Source organism: Macrotis lagotis, chromosome X (genome assembly GCF_037893015.1).
Source record: "Macrotis lagotis isolate mMagLag1 chromosome X, bilby.v1.9.chrom.fasta, whole genome shotgun sequence".
Lineage (NCBI taxonomy): Eukaryota > Metazoa > Chordata > Mammalia > Peramelemorphia > Peramelidae > Macrotis > Macrotis lagotis.
In genome coordinates, this window is record NC_133666.1 from 546,816,476 (window position 1) to 546,841,170 (window position 24,695).

The window sequence follows — 24,695 nt, forward strand, 5'->3', positions numbered from 1 at the left end:
TCTCCGTGCACAATAATACATTTTTATTTTTTCCTTAAAGGGATAAAAAAAAAACCTTGGATGAGGATGCTACTCATCAAATCCTTTCTTTACTGACAACTATACTGATGCCATTTATTCCTTGTTCTTAGTATCTCTTTGATCACCCCTTCCTGGTGTCCTTCATTGGTTCCTCTTTTTTTCTCCTCACTCTTAAATGTAACATGTAAATCTTCATCTCTTACTATATATATCACCTCAATATAATCTTGCAAAATCATAGTTGGAAGGGACTATCAACTCATATCTGACTTAGAATCCTCTGATCCAGCACATAAATAAAATCTGGTTACAACAAAAATGATTATTCAGCATTTATTTGAAGATCTCTAGTGTGAAGAAACTCATTATCTCCTGAGGCAACAAATTCCATTTTGTGATCATTCAGAGTTTTAGGAATTTTTCCTGACTTCAGACATAAACTTCTCTCTTTTGTAAGTTCTGTTCACTGGGATTTTATTAGAACCAGTCTAATAATTCCTCTTCCATCAGATAGTCAATCAGATATTTAAAACTTCTATCATTTTTCTTCTGAATCTTCAAATTAAGTATCCTCAATTCATTCATAAATTGAGTAAGCATAAGTTCCTTATCTGACATGTCCTCAAAATCTTTTACCATCTTGGTTACACTGCCTTGAATATTTTCTGAGATATCTTCAGTCTTCACCCAGAATATCATCTAAAGAGTATTGATGTATCTGTCTTGATGCAAGCTGAAACTGCATTTGGTTTGTTTTGGCTGCCATGTCACACTGTGCTTGAGGGCTAAAGGACAGAACAGCAGCTACTGATCCATGTCTATTTTACCATCTAAATAAAATCTGAGCATATATGCATCAATGAAATCTTCAATGAGGGTATCAGAAAGTAGGCTTTCACAAGCAATATTTCATAGTATTTCTGTCATCCAGTTGACTGAAAGATGTAGCAGATAAAAGATCCCAGTGTACTTGATGTTTGTTGATTATGAGAAATATGATTTTGTAGGGGGAAAAAGATAACTTAAAGGCTGACTTCTAGCAAGAAACACTCCTGTACATATATCAAAATTAAGCAACAGAGACTGCTTTGAAAGATATAACAGCAGAGACCTTTTCATTGATCACTCAGATCAATAAAATCCAGTGAATCATAAAATGAGAGACTTAAGTTCACCAAAGCATTTGTGATGAGAGGCGTCCAGCAGAATTCAAGTTGAAGTGGGATTATGTATAGATGCTGAGAGCTTCCAGAGACTCCTGTGTGCACACGTAAGCTTGTTGAAGCAAGCCACAGTGGATTGCAGAATCAATGGGAAACACTGTCAACCTCAAACGTGGCCTAATCATCCACATGGGAAAAAACAAATGGATGAAGAATAATTATAATTATAATAAGGATAATAGCAAGTATGCATGGAACACTTATTGTGCAGTTACTTCTCATTGGATCCTCATAACAAACATAGGAATAGGTGGTACTGTTACTTTCCCCCATTTAACAGATGAGGAAACTGCTGTTTAAAACTGGACTTGAATGGATCCAGGTCTGGTGCTTGATTCACTGTTCCATCTAATTCCTTATTGTCCAGGTTATCATAAACAGTTTGAAGGAAAACCTGTTGAGCAAATTCATCAGTATATGTGTTTATACATAGAAACATACACATGTGTGTGAAGGTATAAATAAATAGCCAGTTGGATCCAAACTTAGTAGGGGAGAGTAGACTGGATTGCCTTCAGGAAATAGCTAAACTCTTTTAATGACTCCAAATTTTCCAGGTCCATCTTTGTAATATGAGTATTCAACCATTGTTGTTACTTGGCTACAAAATTTGGAACATGACAAGCTGCAACAAATACCAAGGACCTTCAGAGAAGAACAGGAATAAAAGATGTCATGAATTCTCATTTGACAAGATTGAGGGATAACAGTTCAAGAGGACAATTCAAGTACTCCATTGTAATACATGTGATTTCAGGTCAACTCAAAGATTTTTGGATGGACCTTTAAGGCAAAAGTCCATATGGGAAGATACGGACAAGAAGCACAAAAAATGGACATCTATACTTTCTGACTTGCATCACTGGAGCAAACCAAATTGATGAGATTCATTTAAGTATGAATATCAATGTCAGCACACATTGAGCCTAGTCTGTTAAAACCCTGTTATTTTTTCAACATACAGCCATACTTGTAAAAATATATATATCTGTAAAATTGATTTTTTTTTCTAAACCAAGTGAAAGATTACATTTTCCCCCGGAAAGTTCCATTTTATTCAGATGAATGATCTAGCCTGTTAGGAACGTTCTGCATTCTGATTCTTAATCTATTTTAATAGCTATTCCTGCTAGCTTGTTTTATCTCAAAATTCAGTAAGCATTCCATCTTTATTTTTGACAAAAATGTTAGAACATAAAGCTCAGAATAAATCCCTAGGGCATTCTTCTAGAGACCTTCTTCCAAATTGATGTTGAACCCTCATAGATTAATTAATCTTTTGGGTCCTTCCATTCTTCCAGTTCTAGCTCAGTTTAATTGTTGGAGAAACTTTGTTCTGGTCCACATTCCTTCTTTCTACAAGATTACAGTTTTTCAAATAATTTTCCTAGAATCCAGGTTAACTATGACTTTAACATTCTCCTGATAATACTGAGTCATCATCAGGCATTTATTAAGCACATCTTCTTATGCTAGGCACTGCTGAGTTCTGGGGTACAGAAAAAAGTACCTGGCCTGGAGTGAGGAAGATCTGAATTCAGATCTGTCCTCCGATACTTGCTAAGCTTTGTGACTCTAGTCACTTAACTTCTGTCTGCCCAGTTTCCTCATCTGTAAAATGAGGATCATAATAGCACCTACTTCTCAGGGTAGTTGTGAGGATAAAATATTTATAGTGCTTTGCAAATTTGAAAGCATTTTATAAATGCAGGTGATGTTAATGATAATGATGACACAAAGTTAACTCAAAAACAATTATAAGAAAAGGAAATTTAATGTAGTATGACTTAAGCATGAAGTTATTAATCATTGCTTTTATAGTTGTTCATGTAATCATATATAGCGTAATATAGTCTAGAATTGTAGTATGAATCCAAATAAACTCATATGTAGACTATTCTTTTTCCTTTCTTCAGGTGATCCCCAAATCTATATTTTTGCATAGATTTCCCCCCTAAATCCCAATCATAAATGTTCCATTTCCCCTTTTGATACCCTCTACCTCCATATCCAAAACTCAATTCTCAGACTTTTCACTGTTGTAAAAGAACTCAGAAGTCAAATGTTTATTTGATTAAGAATCAACTCTACAAGACGGAGAAGAAAAATATTCTTTTCCCTTTTTTTTAAATCAGAACAACCTTTGTCTTTTTCTTGGGGCAAATCTTCTGTTTTTCACAATTTTTTGAAAGTCATTCAGGAAGGCTTTATCACTCATATCTGCCAGTTCAGTATACTGGGATGTGGTTCATCTAGTCCTATAGACTGGAATTTATCAAAAGCACCTGTGTATGTTCTTATAATCTCCCTGTCTGACTGAATGGTATCATTTGTATTCTGTGCTTCCCAATACAAAGATAATTTTCTTTGGCAGAAAAAAATGAAAGCAAAATAAGATTTGAGTTGCCTCAACCTCTCTTTTGTCATCTCCTGGCTTTAAAAAAATCAGTCCACTATAAGTAGGATTCTAATCCAGAATTGTCAGTCAATACTGATTTACTATGCCAAGGTCACTAAGCCTTATGGATACAAAAAGAAGCATAACATAGTCCCTGCCCTCAAGAAGCTCACATTTTAAAGGGACACCAAGCAAACTGATATTGGACAAGCCACATACAGGATATCAAAGGAATAATTACAAGAGATTAGGGAAGGCTTTCCTGGAGAAGGTAGGATTTTAGTTGGAATTTAAAAGAAAGGAAGAGGTAGAGAATAGACATTCCAGAAATAGGGTACAACCAGAGAGAATGCTCAGAGTCAAGAGGTAGTATGTTTTATTCAATGAACAGCAAGGTAATGTCACTGAATTGAAAAGTACATAGCGCCGTGTGGCCTTGGGCAAGCCACTTGACCCCCTTGCCTTGCAAAAAAAAAACTAAAAAAAAAGTACATAGCAAGGGAGTAAAGTAGAAGAAGCTGTAATGCATAGGTTTGAATATCAGACAATTTTATTTGATCCTGGAAATGACAGGGAGCTATTGGAATTAATTGTGCAGAGGGAGTGTCATGCTAGTTTCTTAATCAGTCTAATAAATAGTTAAATAAAGTGGGAAGGGGACTTGAGGCAGGTAGACCCACTGGATGGTTATTACAATAGTTCAGGGATGAAGTCTTGTACCAGAGGAAGAATGGGAGCATATTCAAGGGACACCATATGTGAAATCAGTGGATCTTGCATCAGATTGAATGCTTATGGGGATTGAGATAGTGAAGAATAAAGGATGACGTCCAGGTTGTGAGCCTGAGAGAATGGTGAGGTGATAAGGGTTTGGGAAGATGGTGGTGGGAGAGACATAAAGAATTTTGTTTTGAATTTTTTTTCAAGATGTCTACTGGATATCCATTTCAACATGTCTAAAAGGCAAATGGAAATTTGAGATTGGAGATAAACAGTTTTGGATTGGATAGGTAAATTTGAAAGTTATTAGCATAGAGATGGTAATTACCATGGAAGTAATGAGATCACTGAGTGAAATAATGCTGAGAAAAGAAAAGGGTTTAAGAAAAAATACAGACTGAGTATAATTTGGATGAGGATCTAGCAAAAAGGATAAGTAGGAGGAAAACAAGAGCATATGGTCTGAAAAATCTTGAAGAGAGGCAACAGAGAAGTCAAGAATGAGAACCAAGAACAATGCTATTGGATTATAAAGGGTTAATAAGAATAAGAGAAGATGAAGTAGAGGCACCTATTACCTGAGGAATATAGCTTAGAGGGCAGAATAGACAAGACAATAGTGGGGATGAAAGAATCAAGTGAGGGATTTTTCAGGATGAGGGAGACACGGACACATTTGAAGGCAAAAAGAAATATGCCAGTAGAGAGGCAGGGATTGAAAGTAATACAGTAGGGATGACAGAGGAAGCAATCTGTTGGGAAGAAACAGGATGGAATGGGATTTCTTGAACAAGTACACTTCATCATGTAATAATAATAATAGTTGTCCTTCATTTTCCTTTTTTTTCTTTTCTTTTTTTTAAGGTTTTTTGCAAAGTAAATGGGGTTAAGTGGCTTGCCCAAGGACACACAACACAGCTAGGTAATTATTAAGTGTCTGAGGCCAGAGTTGAACTCAGGTACTCCTGACTCCAGGGCCACTGTGCCACCTAGCTGCCCCTCTGTGTCCTTCATTTTCAAAGAGACGCACACTAACCAAGTTAATGGTGGCATGACCTGCACATTGTGTTTATTATAATGAGGGGTATGTTGAACAAAGACATCCTTCTTACTTGCTTTTTCCAGAACCATTTCACCTTATGGTCTGATTTAATAGGAAAGAGGACTTCTGTTTGGATGCTGCCGGAGTCCTTGGCCTTTAAGTATGTTTTCTCCTCCCATATCAGTGAAGCATCTTGGTGCTCCAGTGAAATGGGGCAAAGTTCCATCTGATGACAAAATAGCAACACATGGTATATCCAAGCCTGTGAGATAGAGGTAAAGGAGGAGCATATGACAGAAGGCATCATAGTGATAGGAAATGAAGAAGAGGAAGCTCATGGTGAGCTGGTAAATGTTTAAAGAAAATAAGTAAGCTTACTTTTAAGTTTGATTTGCATTATTATTTTCTCCTTCACTTAAATTTAGACAAAACAATTTAAGACCTGATTTGTAGCATTTGCAAAGTTCTAGAGCAAGAATATTTCATAATTGCTTTTTACAAAAAAGGATGAAAAAAAATAATCCTTAGCATTCTTCACTAACCTCACTTCTTTCTGAGCTTTAACATTTCTGGCATTATTTTTTATCAGGAGAAACCAGGCTTCTGTTTCATCCTTCATTATCTGTACTGGCTTCTATATTTCCTAGATTTCTATTTTAAGTCTAAATTTCTTATTCAGTTCCTGTACATTCACATTGGTTTCTTTGAACAGTTCTTTTCCTTCTTGTTGGCATTGTTTCAGTTTAATGAATTGGTTGAGTTTTTGTTCTTTTAATTCCTGAAAGCTTTCCATAGAATTGCTTATAGAATTTTAGGCCATGGGATTCTATCTATCTTTTCTCTGTGAATCCTTTAAAAATTTGCTCTTCCCAAATCTGGGGTAAATGTCAAATATGCCTGGATTTCCTCTTCTCTCTCAAATTATTAAAATGGTATGATCTTAGGGGTCAGCTAGGTGGCACAGTGGATACAGCACTGGCCCTGGAGTCAGGACTACCTGAGTTCAAAGCCAACCTCAGACACTGAATAATTGCCTAGCTGTGTGACCTTGGACAAGTCACTCTTAATTCCATTGCCTTAAAAAAAATTTTAAAACAGACATGTAAAAAAAATGGTATGATCTTTTTTTCCCCATGCCAACATTCACTTTTTTTTCCCCACTACAGTAGCTGCTCTGAACTTAGTGGTGGGAATCAGGGCCAGATTAGAAGTAGCCCCTTTTTGGTTCTAGTTTTTGAAGATCAAACTAATATTTAAAAAGAATATAGAAGTGTATTTTTGTGCTTGGTTTTTGGCACTGAGAGCTTCTAGTAGATAGATAGTCACTATCATGCCTCCATATTGGAATTCCCTCTATTTCTTCCTCTTTTCCAAATATCCTCTTACAGCAATATAATTCTTTGAATCCTTACATAAATGTTCCACATAGTGTTTTGTACTCTAGTATCTAGATTTTTACCACAAATGTTCATATTGAATATAAACTATTAATCTACCTCATCTTCTATTATGTTTCAATTTCCCCTCAAGTCAGAAGCATTCAAAACATCAGATTTACCTCTGTGTTTAGAATATTCTCTTCATGGTGGTTATATTTAAAAGAAACTCTGGCTTTTAACATATTGATTGATTCTAATAAAAACTTATGCTTTTTTTATAAGGGAAGGGTTAAGTATATGTCACCTAATTTTTAAACGATTCCTATTTCTAAGTTGTCACAATGTTTCTGAACTATCCATAATTTAGATTGCATAACTTTTAATTTGAAAATTGAAAATATTATTGTTCCCTTTGAGAATCTTTTTTTTCCTTTATGGACAATTTCAGTCACAGGTGGGTAATTGCATGGAGTTTCTCACGATGGATCATTAAAGTAAATCCTTTTTTAATTTTATCACACATTTATTTCTAAAATCACTATGGAAACAATGATCTGAGGCAAAGAGGAATAAGTGGATATTATGCTGGACTTGGAATTAAAAACCTCTAGTTTAAATCCTGCCTCAGGTACTTACTAGTTATGTGACTCATTGGTAAAATGAAGATAATAACATCTGCTTCATGTTGTTGTGGGGATCAAATAAAATGATATATTTAGTTCTTTGCAAACTTTAAAGTACTTTATAAAAGTTGAGAGTGATGTAGTAGTTAGAGAGTCAGCCTCCAAGTCCCACCTTTAACACATATTTGACTTAGTGAACATAGGCAAGTCACTTAAATTATCAATGCCTTCAGTAACTCTAATAGAAAAGATACCAACCAGCACTAATAGAAGGAATTTCCTATACTAATGAAATCACTGGTTCAGTCTCTATTCTCAGCATTACTATCACTATCATCATCGTTATCTTAAAATCTCAGAATAGGATGGGAACTCAGAGGCAGAGGCATCTACTCCAGCCCAATCTAAACAGGTATCTTATCTCTTCCACCATATCCTCAATAAGCAGTCACTTAATCTCTAGAAAATCTTACCACTGACCTTTTTAAAATCAGTACTTTTTTTTGTACTACTGTCAGAAAGATTTTTCTTAAAAATTTCATGTTGTGATTTGCCTCAATAGCTTCTACCTCTTCCTTCTTACTATGTATTCTAGTGCCAAAGCAAGTAAAATGCCACTTTCACATGATAACCCTTCTACTCACAGTTTCTGACTCTGTATTTTTGGGCTAATTAAAACAAATCTATTTGATAGCCCTTAAGAGATGTCTCTCCTAAGTCTTCTTTTCTCCATGCTAAACGTTGTTGTTTTCTTAAATCCCTCCTCATTTGATAACTTAAGGTAATTTACAATACTGCTTTGGCCCTTGATGTCTAATTTTTTAAATGTGCTTTCTAAAATGTAGCACTCAGAACTGAATATGGCACCATAGAAAATGTCTGGGGAAGATTGCAGTAGAGTATCACTTTTTTGGGATTGATCTGACTCAGACCACTTTGGTAGTTGAGGTTCGAGATTAGAATGAAATGAGACATTAGATGACAGCTTCCATACAAATGCCTGCTTGGATATGACTGCCTCAAGGTTGGCCCTTGTTACCCTTAAAGGGTGACCAGCCCCCTGGGTCAGTCAAGCTTCAGCAAAACCTTGCTTTTTAAGGAAATAACTAGTTTGACCCACAGGGCAGGGATAAGATGGGCTATTCCTATCATAAAGTCCTTTACCTTCTTAACAGTTGCTGAAATGTCATTAGCTTTCTTCCCTGCCATATAACATGTATCCATTTTTCAATCTCATTAAAACCATCTCCTTTCCAGATAAACTGATATCTAGCCAAGGCTTTCCCATTTTTTGTAAAGTTTATTTTTAACCTAATTCTATATTTTATATCTGTGAAATGTAATATTAGTATATTTGATCCAATGTTCTAGCCTCTTTTTGAATCCTTGCTCCTGTGTATTAATTATCCTATCTATACTTTTTTCTAAAATCTTTGAAATAAGTTTTCCCAAAATTTAGAATTCATATTTTGTCTGACTTTTCCCTCAGTGGCTCAAGAAGGTTATATCATATATACTAATATATTTACATATTATACATATATAATATACATATATACTAAGAAGAATAGCAATAGAGGCGCCCAGAAATATACAAAAGACAAAAGCTGAGGAAAAAGTCAGTAATAAAATAAAATCCATGACCTCAGTTTTCTGTTTACAAATGCAGAAACAAAGCATGAGGTGACTAAACTAAATTCAAGGAGCGTTATTTGAGAATATAGATATCTTTGGGACTTAGTGGAGATACATTTAGAATATGGCTCAGAAAGGTTATGTCACATAAAAAAAATATGCACTAACCAGGAATCACATATGTTCTCTAGAGGTAGAGAGTAAATGTGGAGACCTTCTGGATGAAGATTGCCATAAAAATAGAAGCGTCATTGCTGGCAGTATATAACTCATCTGAAAAAGAAAGTATATATTGTCAGCAGAAAATGGAAGTAAATGATAAATTCAGGATAAACAAGTCTTGTAGCATGGAGAAATGATACAGTAGTTATCTGCTTGAAAACTGTACTGAAAGCAAAATAGATAATAATTGATCAGCTAACCTTAATAGTAATTTATTTCATCCTCCAAAATGGGAAGGGACCAAGAGGAAAAGTTTTATTCTGTAATTCATTTCTCACCAATAAGGAAAAACTAACTTTTAGAATGGAAATAATAGAAATCTTCAGAAGGAAGATCAAGATGAACGCTCTAAAATTTGCACTCTTAAGTCTTTTTAGAAAAGTCAGAGGTTCCTAAATGGGAAGCCAACCCTAGTAATATGGGTAGTACTCAAAATTAAATCCTAAAGACATAAAGAGGAATAATTCTGATGATAAAAAGGAATATTATATAGAGAACAATGTAAATACATAGGGAAATTAGTGATGAGCTTGTATTTGTAAAAGATAATGTTGAAAAAAGTATATAAACAAGCAGTTTTCAAAAGAAATTCAAGTGAACATTAATATGAAAAAAATGCTCCAGATCACTATTAAAGAAAAAGAAACACCTCCAAAGTTCCCCCTCACATTAAAAGATTAGTAGGTGACCAAACCCCCCCCCCAAATTACCATTATTGGAAAGGCTGAGAGAACATAAGCACCCCCTTGGTGGAATTAGGAATTGATCCAGTCATTCTGAAAAGCAATTTCTTGAACTCTACCACAAAAGTCACTATACTTTTTGACCCAGATATACTCCAAAAAGAAAAGGATCTACATGTACAAAAATACTTATAGAAGTTCTTATTTATAAGAGAAACATTTCACTCCCATCAATGGTCTCTCAGAAGTTTTACTTGGTGGTAATTTCTCCACATTTTAAGAATCCTAGCCAAAATAAACTAATAAGAAATAAGATAAATAGAACCTTGAAAAACAATTTACACAATATATACAAAAATGTCTTTAAAAGAAAATTTGAAAGACATGAGAATTCTGATTAATGCAAAAGCCAACCATGATTCCACAAGACAAGTGATAAAGCATACTACCCCACTTTCTGATGGATAATGAAGCCAAGGTGCAAAATGAACCATATTTTTGGCAAATGTGTGTGGATTTGTTTTTGCTTGACTATGTTCACTTGTTATAAAGATTATTTTTTCAGTATTTTCACCTGACAAGACAAGCTTTGAAGGGGATAAGCAGTTTATAGAACTGCCAAAAAAGTAAAAAAAAAAATCACATAAGTATCATTAAAAACATTACAGGGGCAGCTAGGGTGGCACAGTAAACAGAGCACTGGAGTCAGAAGGACCTGAATACAAATCCAACCTCAGACCCCATTGCCTTGCAAAAACAAACAAAAAATAAGTTACAGTAACAAGTTCAGAGACAAACTCAAGTCAAGTAGGACAACTTTGAGAGTAACATTGAATTTATTTTCTATATGTGTATACAAATCAAGGTACACAGAAGGTTCACTTTTATCTTTCTATTCCATTTTCTCTAAAGAAACTCAAAAGTGTTAAATTAAGAATAATTTTGTTTAAATAATTTAATTTGTTTCAATAATTTTGTAATGTAAGCAAGGGCAGGCTAAAACATTATATCAGACTCCTATAAGAATAGTATGAAAGTATGAAAAGTATGAAAGTATGAGTATGAAAGCTGAACCTGGCAAAGACAAAAGGTCAAAAGTGGAAGACCAAAGCAACAGTAGGACTGTTGCTGAGTTAGATGGGACAGTATCAATGGATGGCAGAAAGAAAGTTGTTAAATTCTTGTTTCTTTTCTCTCAGTCAAGAAGAATGATCTCTATATTGTCCAGAAATTAACAAATTGTTATAGAACTATATAATACTCAGATAAGGGGGGATGGTAAGGGGAGAAGGAGCATTGTGAAAGAGGGCTTCCTTGCTTTCTACACATTTGAGTCACCATTGCATTGAAAGAACTGGAAGAAATGATTACAGAGCTGCTATCATTAGGGAATAGAGGTGCTGCAGGTCTCAAAAAGGGAGATGCTATTGCAGTTTTAAAAAAACAATTAATTAGTCTGTAAAATCTAGTGACCAGTGCAGTGAGCTTGACTGTAATTCCTGGAAAAAAAAAACCAAAATGGAACTCTAAAAATTCTAAAGGAATGGTTAGTGAGTGTTAAAAGAAAGTGATCAAAAATAGCAAGGCATATTTGTCTAAACTTACCTTTATTTTTTTACATTACTAGATTGCTAGAGGAAAGGTATGTTGTAATTCTATTTTCTTGGATTTTAGAAAAATGGTGAGATCTCATGCTAATCTTATGGAGGGAAAAGGAGAAAGATGGAGACTACATTATCATTCAGTTAGAACAAGTTGAATGCTGATACTAAACAAGTAGTCAGTGATAGTATTATCTTGAAAGTAGTTTTCAGGGGTCTTTGTTTAACTTTGTCTTATTAAACATTTTTAATCATTAACTTAGATAATAGAGATATATTTATCAAATTTATAAGTGGCAAATATAGAAAGATAAGTTATCATGTTAGATGATTGTCATCCTAAAAGAGTTTATCATGTCATACTAAAACATTGAGCTAAGTCTAGTAAGACGAAACTAGGGACAAATGTAAAGTCTTAAATTTAAAAAAAAATCAAATTTCACAAGTAAAAGCCGAGAGAGACAGACAGACAGACAAACAGACACACGGAGATGGAGATGGATGAGTGGGTGACTGTCAAAGTTTGTTTATCCTAAGGGGTTTTGTGTAAGTCAGTAATATGACAGTGGTGACAAACAACTGATGTAGTCTCAGATTGCCTCAGGAGTAGGAAGATGCCACCACTATATGACTCTTGCTCAGCACTCATCTGGAGTATTTTGTTCAGGGTCCTATATTTTAAGAACTGTTGACAAGCTGCAGAACATTTAAAAGAAGACAGTTGGGAGGGTGAAGTGCCTCAACATCCTGCCATAATTGAAGACATTTAACTTGGAGAAGATGAGGACATCAAAGATGTTCTCAGCAATTTAAAAGAAACTCAAGTGGAAAAGGAATTCAATTTAGACAAAGGGAAGAATTAAAAATAATTGGAAGAAGTTACAAAAAATCAGATTTGGTCTTGAATCAAAGAAAGTTCTATTTGAGTTGCCTCAAGAAGTACTAAGTAGGTTGCCTCAGTCAAGGTCATCAAGCCAAAGCTAGCTGATTTCTGATTGGAAATCTTATTCAGGAATGAGTTGGACCTAGTGGCTTCTAAAGTCCCTTCTAGCTCTGAATTGTTTTTTTTTTTTGCCAGCCAGATTTCACTCAATGATTTCCTCTTTATTGAATCCCATAGGATGCATGTTAACTTTCAAAGTTCAGGGAGGGGGATGAGAAGTGCGCATGCTACTGAATACTCATACTATTTCTGATTCAAGGATGACCTTTTGGGTATTTGATTTGTTATCCCTACAGTTCAATAATTAAAAATAAAATCTGCAGTGGCAATGTATTACTACCCCAATACATCTTTCCTGGTAGGCTTAGAAAGTTCTGACATTATTTTGTTTTATGTCTTATGAATATTTTTATAGGCAGAAACTGAATTACAGAGAGCTACGATGGATGCTACCAGAACAAGTCGGCATCTGGAAGAAACAATTGACAATTTTGAAAAGCAAAAAATAAAGGACATAAAGGTAAAAAAGCATGCTGACAGGGCAGCACTGTGTAATAGAAATAATTGCAGGTTTGGAGTTTTACATCTTGGAACCAAATCCTGGATTTTCCCTTTACCATCTTAAGGCTAATTGCTACCTTTGTAAGTCACTTTGTTTCTTTGTGCCTTCCCTTACTCATTTGTAAAGTGAAAGGAGTGGACTAAAGGACTTAAGACCTCTTCCAACTTTTTCTATGATTCTGTGATCTTTTGTCAAGGTTTAAAAACAAGCTTTTTTTTTTCAGAAGTCTTATTTCTATTTTCTTGGATCCTTAGGCAGTGAAGTCATAATTCTTGGAATTTAAAAATATACGCAATATTTATACTTTAAAAAAGTCTTCTCCTGGAAAAGGAATTGTGAGTCTAACCAGTATGTGTTATCTGATTTTCCACAGAAATTATAATAAAGGGTTATGTTACTAGCAACAGTTACTGGCAAAAAAAACCAAAAGCCAGTTTTTTTATAGAAATAATCACAAATCTTAAAATTTAAAACTTTAAATCTTTTTCAAGTATATCTAATCTCAATGTGAAAACAATAACCAAACATAAAATTCTATGTATTTTGGTATACTCAGTTCTAATAAGCCTTCATAATTACTGTAATAAAACAAAAAGTCATAGAATTTAGAAGGACATTTTGGAAAGTTTTTCACAGGCACTTCTGAGATAATTTGAGAGGAGTCACACAGGCTATAAGATTTTTTTTGAGATACTGATCCAGAAATGACATTTTTTGCTTTCTTTTCTCATTATAAGTTTCCTTGAAACAAGTACCGTCATTTTCTTGAGTTGCTAGCATATAGTAAGTGCATTAACACCTAGCCAAATCTGATATTATCTGAAGTGCATCTTACTTTTAAAATGAATGAAGCAACTCTTAATTTTGCAATGAAATTAGCTTACCTTGTCAGAAGGAAGATCTATGCTTAAGAAATGGTCCCACTAGTGGACCAAACTGATTTTGAATCAATTAAATGAATCCTTTCCATCTCAGCTACAAGTCCTGAACTTTGTCTTATAATGACAGATTAGTGTTCTCTAGCACACCACTCTCCTCCCCCTTTTATCCATCTTTAAGAATTACGTAAGATATATGAAGTAATGAGGCTTACAAATATGTATATGTAATACATAAGTTACGTATGTAAATTTAAATGATTTATCCCTACAACAGCCCCTTTGGAAGGCCATATGCTTATTCAAATGAAAGTGCTATTGCTTAAAACATCATAGAAATTCCAATTTTGCAACTGTTACCATACAAGAAAATAAGTCATATTACTTTATAGCCAAAGATTTCTTCCTTCCTTAGTCTCATTCTCTTTCTGGCTTCTCTTTCTCTCCCTCTTTTGCTTTTTTTCCCCCCTCTCTTGTCCCCCCCACCCCCCAAAAAAAATTATATTTCCTTTATATACCTTATCTTTATCTTCCTCCTCCTTTCTCTTATTGTATTAAGTAGAGACATTTGAATGGTCTCAAGATTAAGATTAAGGAGAGTCTATCTCATAAAGTAGGCTAACTAAAATAAATTCGATAAAATCTGACTTGCCTGATTGTTTAAGTACTGCAATTTGGGTGGAAGCTGTTTATCTCTTGTTGAATAATCTGTTTTGCATATTATTCAGAGATCCCTATGGAACCAGCTATACAAAGATAGCTCTCTATAGTGGTAGACCCAGGAGAAAGGCAAGAAAGAATGATTTTATAGGGACTGGCTTCAGTTCTTAGACAGCATAATCAGAGAACAGGGAGGAAGATTAATATTAAAATAATTAGCTTTTACCAACAGAACTGGGGACAGTCACCTAAGTTAAGAAGTGGGAGTCTAGGGGTGGCTAGGTGGTGCAGTGGATAGAGCACCAGCCCTGGAGTCAGGAATACCTGAGTTCAAATCTGGCCTCATACATACACTTAATAATTACCTAGCTGTATTGTGTGTCCTTGGGCAAGACACTTAAACCCATTTGGTCTTGCAAAAACCTTAAAAAACAAAATGGGAGTTTAGTAATTGCCTAACATGAATTATATTTAGAAGCTTCCTCTCTAAGGCTGCTAACCAATTATTCATTTTCATTGTTAGAAACAGTACTAATTTAAAAATAGTGCTGAAGAGTTTTAAATTCAAGTATTGCTGCTCCAATAGAGGGTCCATGTATATCCCCATAATTTTATGTCTGAGTTGAATATGATTATGCATTTTTAGTAAACTTGCTTATTTTTAAACTTATGGTTTTCTGATTTAAAAAAATTGAACTTTTAATCAGTTTTCCTAGAGTTGTGCTTTCCAAACTCTTACATTTAAGATTTTGCCCTGAATATAGGAACATAACTACTGACAAGTAGTATATCACCTGCAACACAATTTTTTCTTTCAACTCTTATGTGCATAATTTCTTTCTCTTCCGCACTTCCATTAGTACAGATAACTAAAATGTCATTTGGACATATGAAAAAAATAGTTTTCAAAATTATGACTTCAGTTATAAGCTTAATATCTTACAACTATTAAATGCTGCAAAAATTATTTTAAAAAATTCTGAAAGTTAATTTAAATTTAAACTTACTTTAGCTTTGTAAATTTCAAATACAGATGATTTAGTTTACATTTTAACCCTGTCATTATGTTTTGCCATGTGGAAAAGCTTCTGGAAGCCATTTTTTCAGGCTGATAGATTGGAAGAGGAGGGTCTCTTGCTTGTCCATCTCAACTCACCTAATCTATCTCCATTAGGCTTCTTTTTATAGAGTTATATTAGAACTTTTACATATGCATCAAAACTTCATTCTTGTATATTTTTAAGGTTGGGATTACAAATGTCCTTTCAGTTACTGAGGAGCAATAGATAATGAAAGTTTTTACAAAATTCAAAAAGCAAGAGTTCAAAAAATCAAAAGGATGCTTATGTTGAATTTAATTTTAAAAATCAATATTTTTCAAATTTAATCTTCCAGATGTTTTTGTAATTTTTACCATTTATATTAAATTATTAAAACTTAAAACTGCACTGAGCTTTTCGGGACACACCGTTTTTGGGAATTATCAGGTGATGAGAATGCACAAAGAATAACTTCCCTTCCTTTAAAAGAAAAAATAGTACCATAGATTAGAATTTGCATGACTATTATTTTTTTTAATTTTTTTAAAATTTGTTATTTCAAGACAATGGGGTTAAGTGACTTGCTCAAGGTCACACAGACTGGATTTGAGCTCAGGTCCTTTTGACTCTAGGGTTAGTGCTCTATTTACTGCATCACCTAGCTGCCCCACATGATTATTATTTTGTTTCTTAAATTAGAACTCCCTAGGCAGTGGATTAGGAGCCTGTCAATTAATTGATTTTAGCCCAGCCTAGCAGTTCTTTTATGATGTTTGCTACAAGGGTGTCCTATCTAAGATATGCATGGGTTCCCAATTGAGAGGTAGCACCTATCTTATTTTGCCAAGGAATTTTATTGTAAGAATTCAACATTCTCATCTCCATTCAGAACATAACCAGAATGATCTCAATGTTCAAGCAAGTGAAAATTTGGGAATCACTGTTCTAATAAAATCTTGGCAATCTTTTGTCTACATTATATTAAAGTTGATTTATACATTCTTTGTGATTTGGGGGAGGTAAGGAAATAAGGTTTTTTTTATTTTGCTGTAATTCAGATTTGATATATTTAGCTTTTTTAGCTTACACAGATGACTTAGTCCACTGTATAGCTGTGGCAAAGAATTTGAGAAAGTTTTGTGCCAACAGAGGCTTTACAAACCCTCTGGCAGGTCATATAGTAAACTGAAATGTTCTTTAGAGTATCTTCCATCTCTAAATTTAAAAAAATTTGGCCCCTGCAAGGTCAAATGATCCAAGGATTGGCCTAGCTAATAAATTATGAGAGGCTCATCACCAGAAGGATGACCATCAGATAATGAGTCTTTTCAACTATTACAACCATTTAAATAGAGAAAGAGAAAAGGATACCTGGGCGGAATCAAATATCTCTCAATATACCAAGGATCATTTTATTTAAAACCAGAACAAAAACATTTTCTGCTAGATTTTAATATTAATAGTAGTGGTAAATCTGCATATTTTTCAAGGACTTGCTTGGGAAAGAGGGCAAACAGAATGCCTCCTATAAAGATTACTATAATCAAGTGATTAAAGAGAATTGGATAAAAGAAATGCTGAAGTAAAGTATAATAATGGTTTTAAAATATTTGAAAAACTAATATAAGAATTTTTCCTTCTCCAAAAAAGAAAAAATAGACTTAAATTTTAACTTGAAATTTAGGTAAAATAAGGTTGCAAGTTGAGAATTTTAAGAGACTGGCTATCAAACGAAAGCATAGATCTCCATCTCTAGATATATTTAAAAGTGGAATGATCAGTTCTCTTCAGTAATTTAGTCCTACTGTAGTAGGCAACTGTGGAGATGCTAGGAGGCAACATCTTGAATTTCCCCTAAAATAAATTATTTTCTTTACCTCTTCCCTTTGGTGCTTCAGAATTATAACTTAAAGTAAGAGCAGCCAAGGTACAAGAATGTCCTTTGATTTTCTTTTTTTTTAATCTTTTTTTTTTTTGCAAGGCAAATGGGGTTAAGTGGCTTGCCCAAGACCACATGGCTAGGTAATTATTAAGTGTCTGAGACCAGATTTGAACACAGGTACTCCTGACTCCAGGGCAAGTGCTTTATCCACTGTGCCACCTAGCCGCCCCTTCCTTTGATTTTCTAAGGCAAATTAATCATATCCCTGTGGGTTTTGTTTTGCAAGGCTCTTTAAAAGTAAAAAGATGGTTATGGTTTGTTCTCAATATGGGGTTGCATTTTTTTCCCTTAAAAGTCTGCATTGTACACAAGCTAAGTGTAATCTATCTTCGCTCACTTTACTATCTTTTATGATGTCCTTATTTTAGGAAGAATTGGAAACAAAGGAACAGTAATCAAAATGAGAAAATAGTAGTAATAAAAATACCCTAAACATCATCATTTGATGACTTCAAAGAAGTCATTTTTAAGTAAATGTTTTAATATGGTAACTTTATACAGTATGTATTTTCAGTATTCATTTTTTAAAACTTTTTGAAGAGATCCCGTTTTAGAGAGTTGCAGCCTATATTTAGAAAAATATGCTACTTATGAAAGAGACCACTGTACATAAGTAGAAATAAAGTCACTATTTCTTCCCTTAAGCTTGGGAAATGAATAGAAGGCATTTTTATTCGTGCCCTTTGTGAAAAGATTATTCAACTTAAATTCATTGATTCTATGATGTTATTTATTTATTTGTTTTTTGCAAGGCAATAGGGTTAAGTGGCTTGCCCAAGGCCACACAGCTAGGTGATTAGTGTCTGAGGCCAGATTTGAAATCAGGTACTCCTGACTCCAGGGCCAGTGCTCTTATCCACTGCTTCACCTAGCCACCCCAATTCTATAATTTTATTTTATTTTATTTTATTTTAGGTTTTTGGCAAGGCAAATGGGGTTAAGTGGCTTGCCCAAGGCCACACAGCTAGGTAATTATTAAGTGTCTGAGACCGGATTTGAACCCAGGTACTCCTGACTCCAAGGTCAGTGCTTTATCCACTATGCCACCTAGCCGCCCCTCTATAATGTTTTAAAGAAAATTATTAAAGTTTTAATGTTGGGCTTTAAAATCAGTTAACTGTAGAAATGTCATGAAGATGAGCCAAAACTTTGTACTTCATGCTAAATAAAATGATTTGAGTTTGCATGTCTTTGCATATGTTGGTAATGAAGGTCACTTACAACATTTAACAACTTAAGTATAATTAAATAGGCCTCTAGATGATGTATGTAACAATAGATTATATTTTATGTTATCCATTCATTTAGTAACGTCAAAGTATAAGTGAAGTATGACCATGAAAATGAGATTAGTTTTTGTATGTGAAAATAGTAATTACTCAGATAACTCATGTACCTTATGTATAATAGTATTTGTATTAGCAGAGTTAACCTACACTAATGTGGAAATGTTCAGTTAAACAGCCTTTTTTCACACATATATTAAAAATGTAGAGCCAGAAGTAAAAACCCATATTATTTCCTTGAACTCTTTTTAAATTTAAAATCTTCAACTAAAACTATCTTATAAATTTTAATTGCACACACAACTTTAATTCCATAGGAAAGTAAGGCATTTCTAAGAGTAAAACTAAGTTGTATTATGTTTTTGAAAATATTTTTGTTTTACTTTGTACAGGCAGCTTCATATAGGTCTATTTTTATCTCTTAAAAGTATGCAGTGTTGTTGGAATTTTATCTTTTAATAGAGTTAGAAAATAGTTGCTTATTTTTTATTCTTAAAGATTAAAGAAAATTAGTCACTCTTCTGCCTCCAAGCCCTGTTATTTTATGCAACAGCAAAATATTTACATTTGAGGGTCTATGTTTACCTATTCATAGACAGAAATATATGTGAAATTTAGATGTATACAAGTGATAAATTTCTTATGTTAACTATAAAATTTAATGTGGATTGTATTTAAACTTTAAATAGCAACACTGCCCAAAATCTGGGGTCTCCAAATCTGTCGGTTGAGACCTTTACAATGATCTCCAAAACTAACTATATAGATTTTTCTTATGGATTTCCCCAGGCTGCACAGAGGGAGATGGAGAATGCTCCAAGAAACTGTCCAAGTATAAGTATTCCAAAAGCTGGAGACAGTCTAAATCTCCCAAATTTGGGGTAATTAGGGGTAAATAACATTGTCAAGTTTGAGGTAGAAACAGGAGGTACTTGTGTAGAGAAGTAAAAAAGAAAACAGCTATATTAGTAGGAACAGGTGTTTTGAGGCATCTTCACCCAGGTCCAGAGATATGTCTGAGCCCTTGAGCTGAGTACGGGGCTACAGAAAACAATTTGAGGAAGAGACAGTAAGCAATCCGACTTAATATGTTCTATTTCTTTGGATGTGTTTAATAGAAGCATACTATTCAGAACTAGGAGAATCATATATTTTGTTAGCTAGGCTACATCTAGATTATTGCATATATGGTCTTGGAGGCCATGCTTGGTGAGGAGCATTGACAATAACTGTCTTCAAATATTTGAGGAGTTATCTTAAGGAGGATGGAATATACTATTGTGAAATATAGAATATTCTATTGTGAAAGAGGGCAAAACTAGGACCCAAGAATACTGTTCCAGGGAGGTAGATTTCAAAACCACCAGTTAACTAAAAATGAAAATCACTTTCTCTTGATGTAATGAGTCTCTGTCACTACACATATTCAAGTAGAGGTTGACTAACCATTTGGTAGTGAAGCAATAAATGGATAGAGCTGGAACTAGATGATCTCTAAAGCCCTTTCCAATTCCTAAGTCAAGCATTTATTAAATGCCTATGTTCTCCAAATATGGAGAACTCGGGATTCAAAGAAAGGCAAAAGATTGTTCCTGCTTTATAGGACTCACAATCTAATGGAGAACAGACCATGCAAACCAGTATGTACAAACAAGATATCTACAGGAAAACTGAAGATAATCATAAAGGGAAGCCAAGAGTAAGTGTGCTTTTAGTTAAGACTTGAAGTATGCTAGGGAATCCAGAAGGCAGAAGATTGAAGAGAGAATTCAGATGTATCATAGATAAGAAACAGCAAGGAAGTCAGTGTCACCAGATCATATAGTGCAGGAAGGGAAGAGGTTAAGGTGTACTGGAAAGGTAAGGTTCTTTGATTCAGGTTTTGTTTCTAAATTGCCTTTTGACCTACTAGGTGATATTGAAAGGAGAAAGCTAATTTGGTGTGGTAGGGAGAACCTGCTATAGCTAGATATTTTTAACTTAGACATTGAAGTGTTAGAGCCAGTCAGAAGCTTCATGTTTATATTCATCACTCTTGATAAAGGTAGAATGATAAAAATCTTTAAAATCTTTAAAATGAAATACAACTGAAATTCATAGTATAGTATTCATTTATCGGATTTATTCAATGTAAACATTTGCACTGCCTGAGGCCATTAATTAGTTCACTTTAGATAAAATACTAGGAAGTTGTTGCCCATCCCACATTTGCTGATAAGAGCAGGATTTCAAATCATTCCAATCTGTATTCATGACAATATATAACTACCAACCACATAAGATGTTTTTAAGAGACCATATTTATCATGGTAATGTCATAAAATTGCACTCCATAAAATATTTTTTGGCTCTTGCAACTATTTAGAAACAGTAATTTTTTCTAATATGTAAACATATCATAGTAAATATAAGTTACAGGTAAGTTGTATTAACCAGCACCTTATTTTTAAGCATAGAACATTTTTGTAAATTATACAACAACCTGGGAGAGAATACATAATTGTGGGTTATTAATTAGTGAAATCTTTATGTTAAGTATTTTAATACAAATTGTAGATTAAGACTTCAAATAAACTCAAATTAATTCCTCATCAGTAAATGATTAAAATCTCTATTCCAATTATGCATTTAAATTCTCTATAGATAAAAGAATTTTTCCCTCTTTATTTTTTAAATTTTCTGTAACAGAAAAAGATAATGATGTAATTATATCTAATGATTCAAAACATTTTCCTTTAAAGAGTTAATAAATGTCAAAACTTAGATAACCAAGGATAGAAGAAAAAATTAAATGTGAACTACACAGTCCCCCCAGAACAGCTACATGCTACCTTCTGAACTGTTTATATAAGCTATATTTCAAAGTAGTAAAATGGTTTTCTTTTTCTAAAATCTTTCCAACTTCCTCATCAGTCAGTAAAACAGGACTTTGAAATCTTGAGGATTTCCAGATTATACAACTGGTTGATACTACCTCATCATAATTGTGCATTCTCCCCAGGCACACAGTCTCTCCTATCCTATTTATAGTCTCATTCTATTGATTAAAGTCTGCCTTGAGGCAAAATGAAAAATTTCCTGAAATGAAAAGGCAATGTTTTCTGAGCTCCATTTTACTGAAAACACAACCTTCACACACAGCTTAGGTCACATCACTCCTTTGCTCAGAAATCTTAGTGGTACTTCATGCCTACCAAATTCGAACTTCATTACTTGACCATAATTCATGACCTTTTTAAAATCTGACCATCCTGACTTTTTAGCTTATACTACTCCCATTTATATGCTCTGTCCTGTCAACAAGATTACTTACTTTCTGGCAGAAATATTCTTTAAACCCAACTCAAATTCCATCTTCTATTTTTTTCAGTGAGGGATCTAGATTTATTTATTTTATATTATTACAAAAATTTTGTAGTAAGAGTAAACATAAACCCCCCTCCCCCTCCCAAGAAGATAAACCTCAAGACTAGTGAGGAAAAAAAATGTACTTTCAGTCTGTATTCAGATTCCAATGGCTCTGTCTCTGGGGTGAATTGCCTTCTTTATCATAAGTCTACCAGAGAAGTTGCTTCAATATTTTTTCCACAGCTGCTGTTACTAGTTGTATTTCCCTCCACTCTGTTCCTCCCCACTCTTTTATTCTATATTTTTTTCTCTTTTATCCTGTCCCTGTCTAAAAGTGTGTTGTATCTGAGTACCCTCTCCCACAATCTTCCCTCTCTTCTATCACCTTTCTCCCCCTTCCCTCTCCCCATTCCCCCTTATCCCATCCCTTTCTTCTCATTTTTCTCTAGGGTAAGATAGATTTCTATACCCTATTAAGTGTGTATGTTATTTCCTCTCTGAGTCATTTCTGATGAGAATGAAGGCTCACTCATCCCCCCTTACCTTGTTCTCCTCTATTGAAAAAGCTTTTTCTTGCCTCATATGTGAAATTTCTTAGCTGCTTCTTCATCTCCTTTCCCTTCCTCCCAGTTCTTTCCTTTATTACCCATTGGCTCCCATCTTTTTTACTATATTATACCATTATATTCCACTCCTTCCTATGTCCTCTCTATATATGCTTCTAACAGCTCTTATAAATGAGAAAGTTCATGTTAGTTACCAATATCTTCTTCCCATGCAGGAATACAAACAGTTCAATATCATTAAGTTCCTCATAGTTAGTCTCATCCACCTCCTCTATGGTTCACCAGAGCCCTGTACTTAGAGATCAAACTTGGTGTTCAGCTCTGGTTGTTTCAATAGGAAAGTTTGAAAGTCCCCTGTTTCATGGAAGGTCCATCTTTTCCCCTGAAAGAGGATGTTCAGTTTTGCTGGGTAGTTGATTCTTGGTTATAGACCAAGATCTTTTGCCTTCTGGAATATCATATTCTAATCCCTATGGGCCCTTAATGTAGATACTACCAGATCCTGTGTGATCCTGACTATGGAGCCTGGGTAGTTGAATTGTTTCTGGTATCTTTTAGTATTTGCTCCTTGTCTTGGGAGTTTTAGAATTTGGCTATAATATTCCTGAAAGTTTTTCTCTTGGGACCTCTTTCAGGAGGTGATTGGTAAATTCCCTCAATTTCAATTTTACCTTCTGCTTCTAGGATCTCAGGGCAATTTTTCTGTATTGTTTCTTGAAAAATGAAGTCTGGGCTCTTTTCCTGGTCATGACTTTCAGGTAGCCCAATAATTTTCAAACTATTTCTTCTGGATCTGTTTTAGATGTCAGTTGCTTTTTCCAATGAGATGTTTTACATTTTCTAATTTTGGGCATTTTTGGAAGAGTTTTATTTCTTCCTGATTTCTTGCAAAGTCATCAGCTTCCTTTAGTTCTACTCTGCATTTGAAGGAGTTATTTTCTTCAGAGAGCTTTTTTATCTCCTTTTCCAGCTGGTCAGTCCTGCTTTTTAAGGTATACTTCTCCTCATTTGCCTTTTGTTTTGCTTTTTCCATTTGGTCTAAACTGGTTTTTAACATATTATTTTTTTCAGTATTTTTTTTGTATTCTTCCACCAAGCTGCTGATTGATTTTTCATGATTTTTCTGCATTGCTCTCATTTCTTCTCCCAATTTTTCCTCCACCTCCCTTAATTGTTTTTCAAAGTCTTTTTTGAGCTCATCCATAGTCTGAGCCCATTTTCTATTTCTCTTGGAGATTTTGGATCCAGAAGCTTCAATTTTATTGCCATCTTGAGTATATGTTTTGATCTTCCTTGGAACCAAAGTAATTTTTTATGGTCAGTCTTCTTTTTTCTATTATTTGCTCATTTCCTCAGCCCAAGACTAATTAGAGCCAGCGGGGAGGGGTTGGGACACCCACTGGGACCTTTATTCCTCCAAGGTCTTATGTCTCCTTGCCTGTGCTTTGATATGTAGATGATCACAGCACTTCCCTCTGCCCTGGAGCTATAAGGAGAGGCCCTGCTCAGCTATCTTAGTTTGGAAGCCCAAACTGCAACCTGGATCTGAGTGTGGGCAAATAGCAGAGACCTGTCCCCAGGGAGAGCAGAGAAATTTCTTCAGTCTACCCTGACCCCCTTACTGTCTGTGAGCTGTGCTCTGGAGATATAGGCTGATTTCTATCAATTCTCACTGCAGATTTTGCAGCTAATCATTCTGGTGTAGCAGAATTCTCTCCCTACCCCTTCAAGCTATTCCCAGGCTGTGCTGTGACCAGGGCTCTTTCCAACTCCCAGTCCTGGTGAAACACACCTTTCCTGCAGAACTTTTAAGTTATCTTGGACTGGGAAAATGTATCACTCAGTCTTTCTGTGGGTTCTGCCCCTCTAAATTTTGGCTAGAGTCATAATTTGACAACTTTTGGAGGTTTGGGGGGGGGGAAG

General features: G+C 34.5%; 2 protein-coding genes across 4 annotated transcripts in view; one reads left to right on the forward strand and one right to left on the reverse strand.

Moving 5' to 3' along the window:
- CIBAR1 (CBY1 interacting BAR domain containing 1) overlaps positions 1 to 24,695 on the forward strand; it is a 41,292-nt gene that overhangs the window by 6,059 nt on the left and 10,538 nt on the right. For 2 of the 3 annotated variants that reach the window (XM_074200183.1, XM_074200182.1), the window contains exon 4: positions 12,906 to 13,010. In XM_074200183.1, the coding sequence (XP_074056284.1) occupies positions 12,906 to 13,010 (105 nt within the window). Of the gene's footprint in view, positions 1 to 7,231; positions 7,238 to 12,905; positions 13,011 to 24,695 lie in introns of all 3 variants that reach the window. The other variant, XM_074200184.1, reaches the window with a different exon arrangement.
- The window catches only part of RBM12B (RNA binding motif protein 12B), a 63,038-nt gene continuing 43,595 nt past the window's right edge, over positions 5,253 to 24,695 (reverse strand). Inside the window, exons 4-5 of the transcript XR_012471342.1 lie at positions 9,210 to 9,314; positions 5,253 to 5,666 (exon numbers count right to left, since the gene is read on the reverse strand). The gene's annotated coding sequence lies outside the window, so the exon portion shown is untranslated. The remainder of the gene's footprint in view (positions 5,667 to 9,209; positions 9,315 to 24,695) is intronic.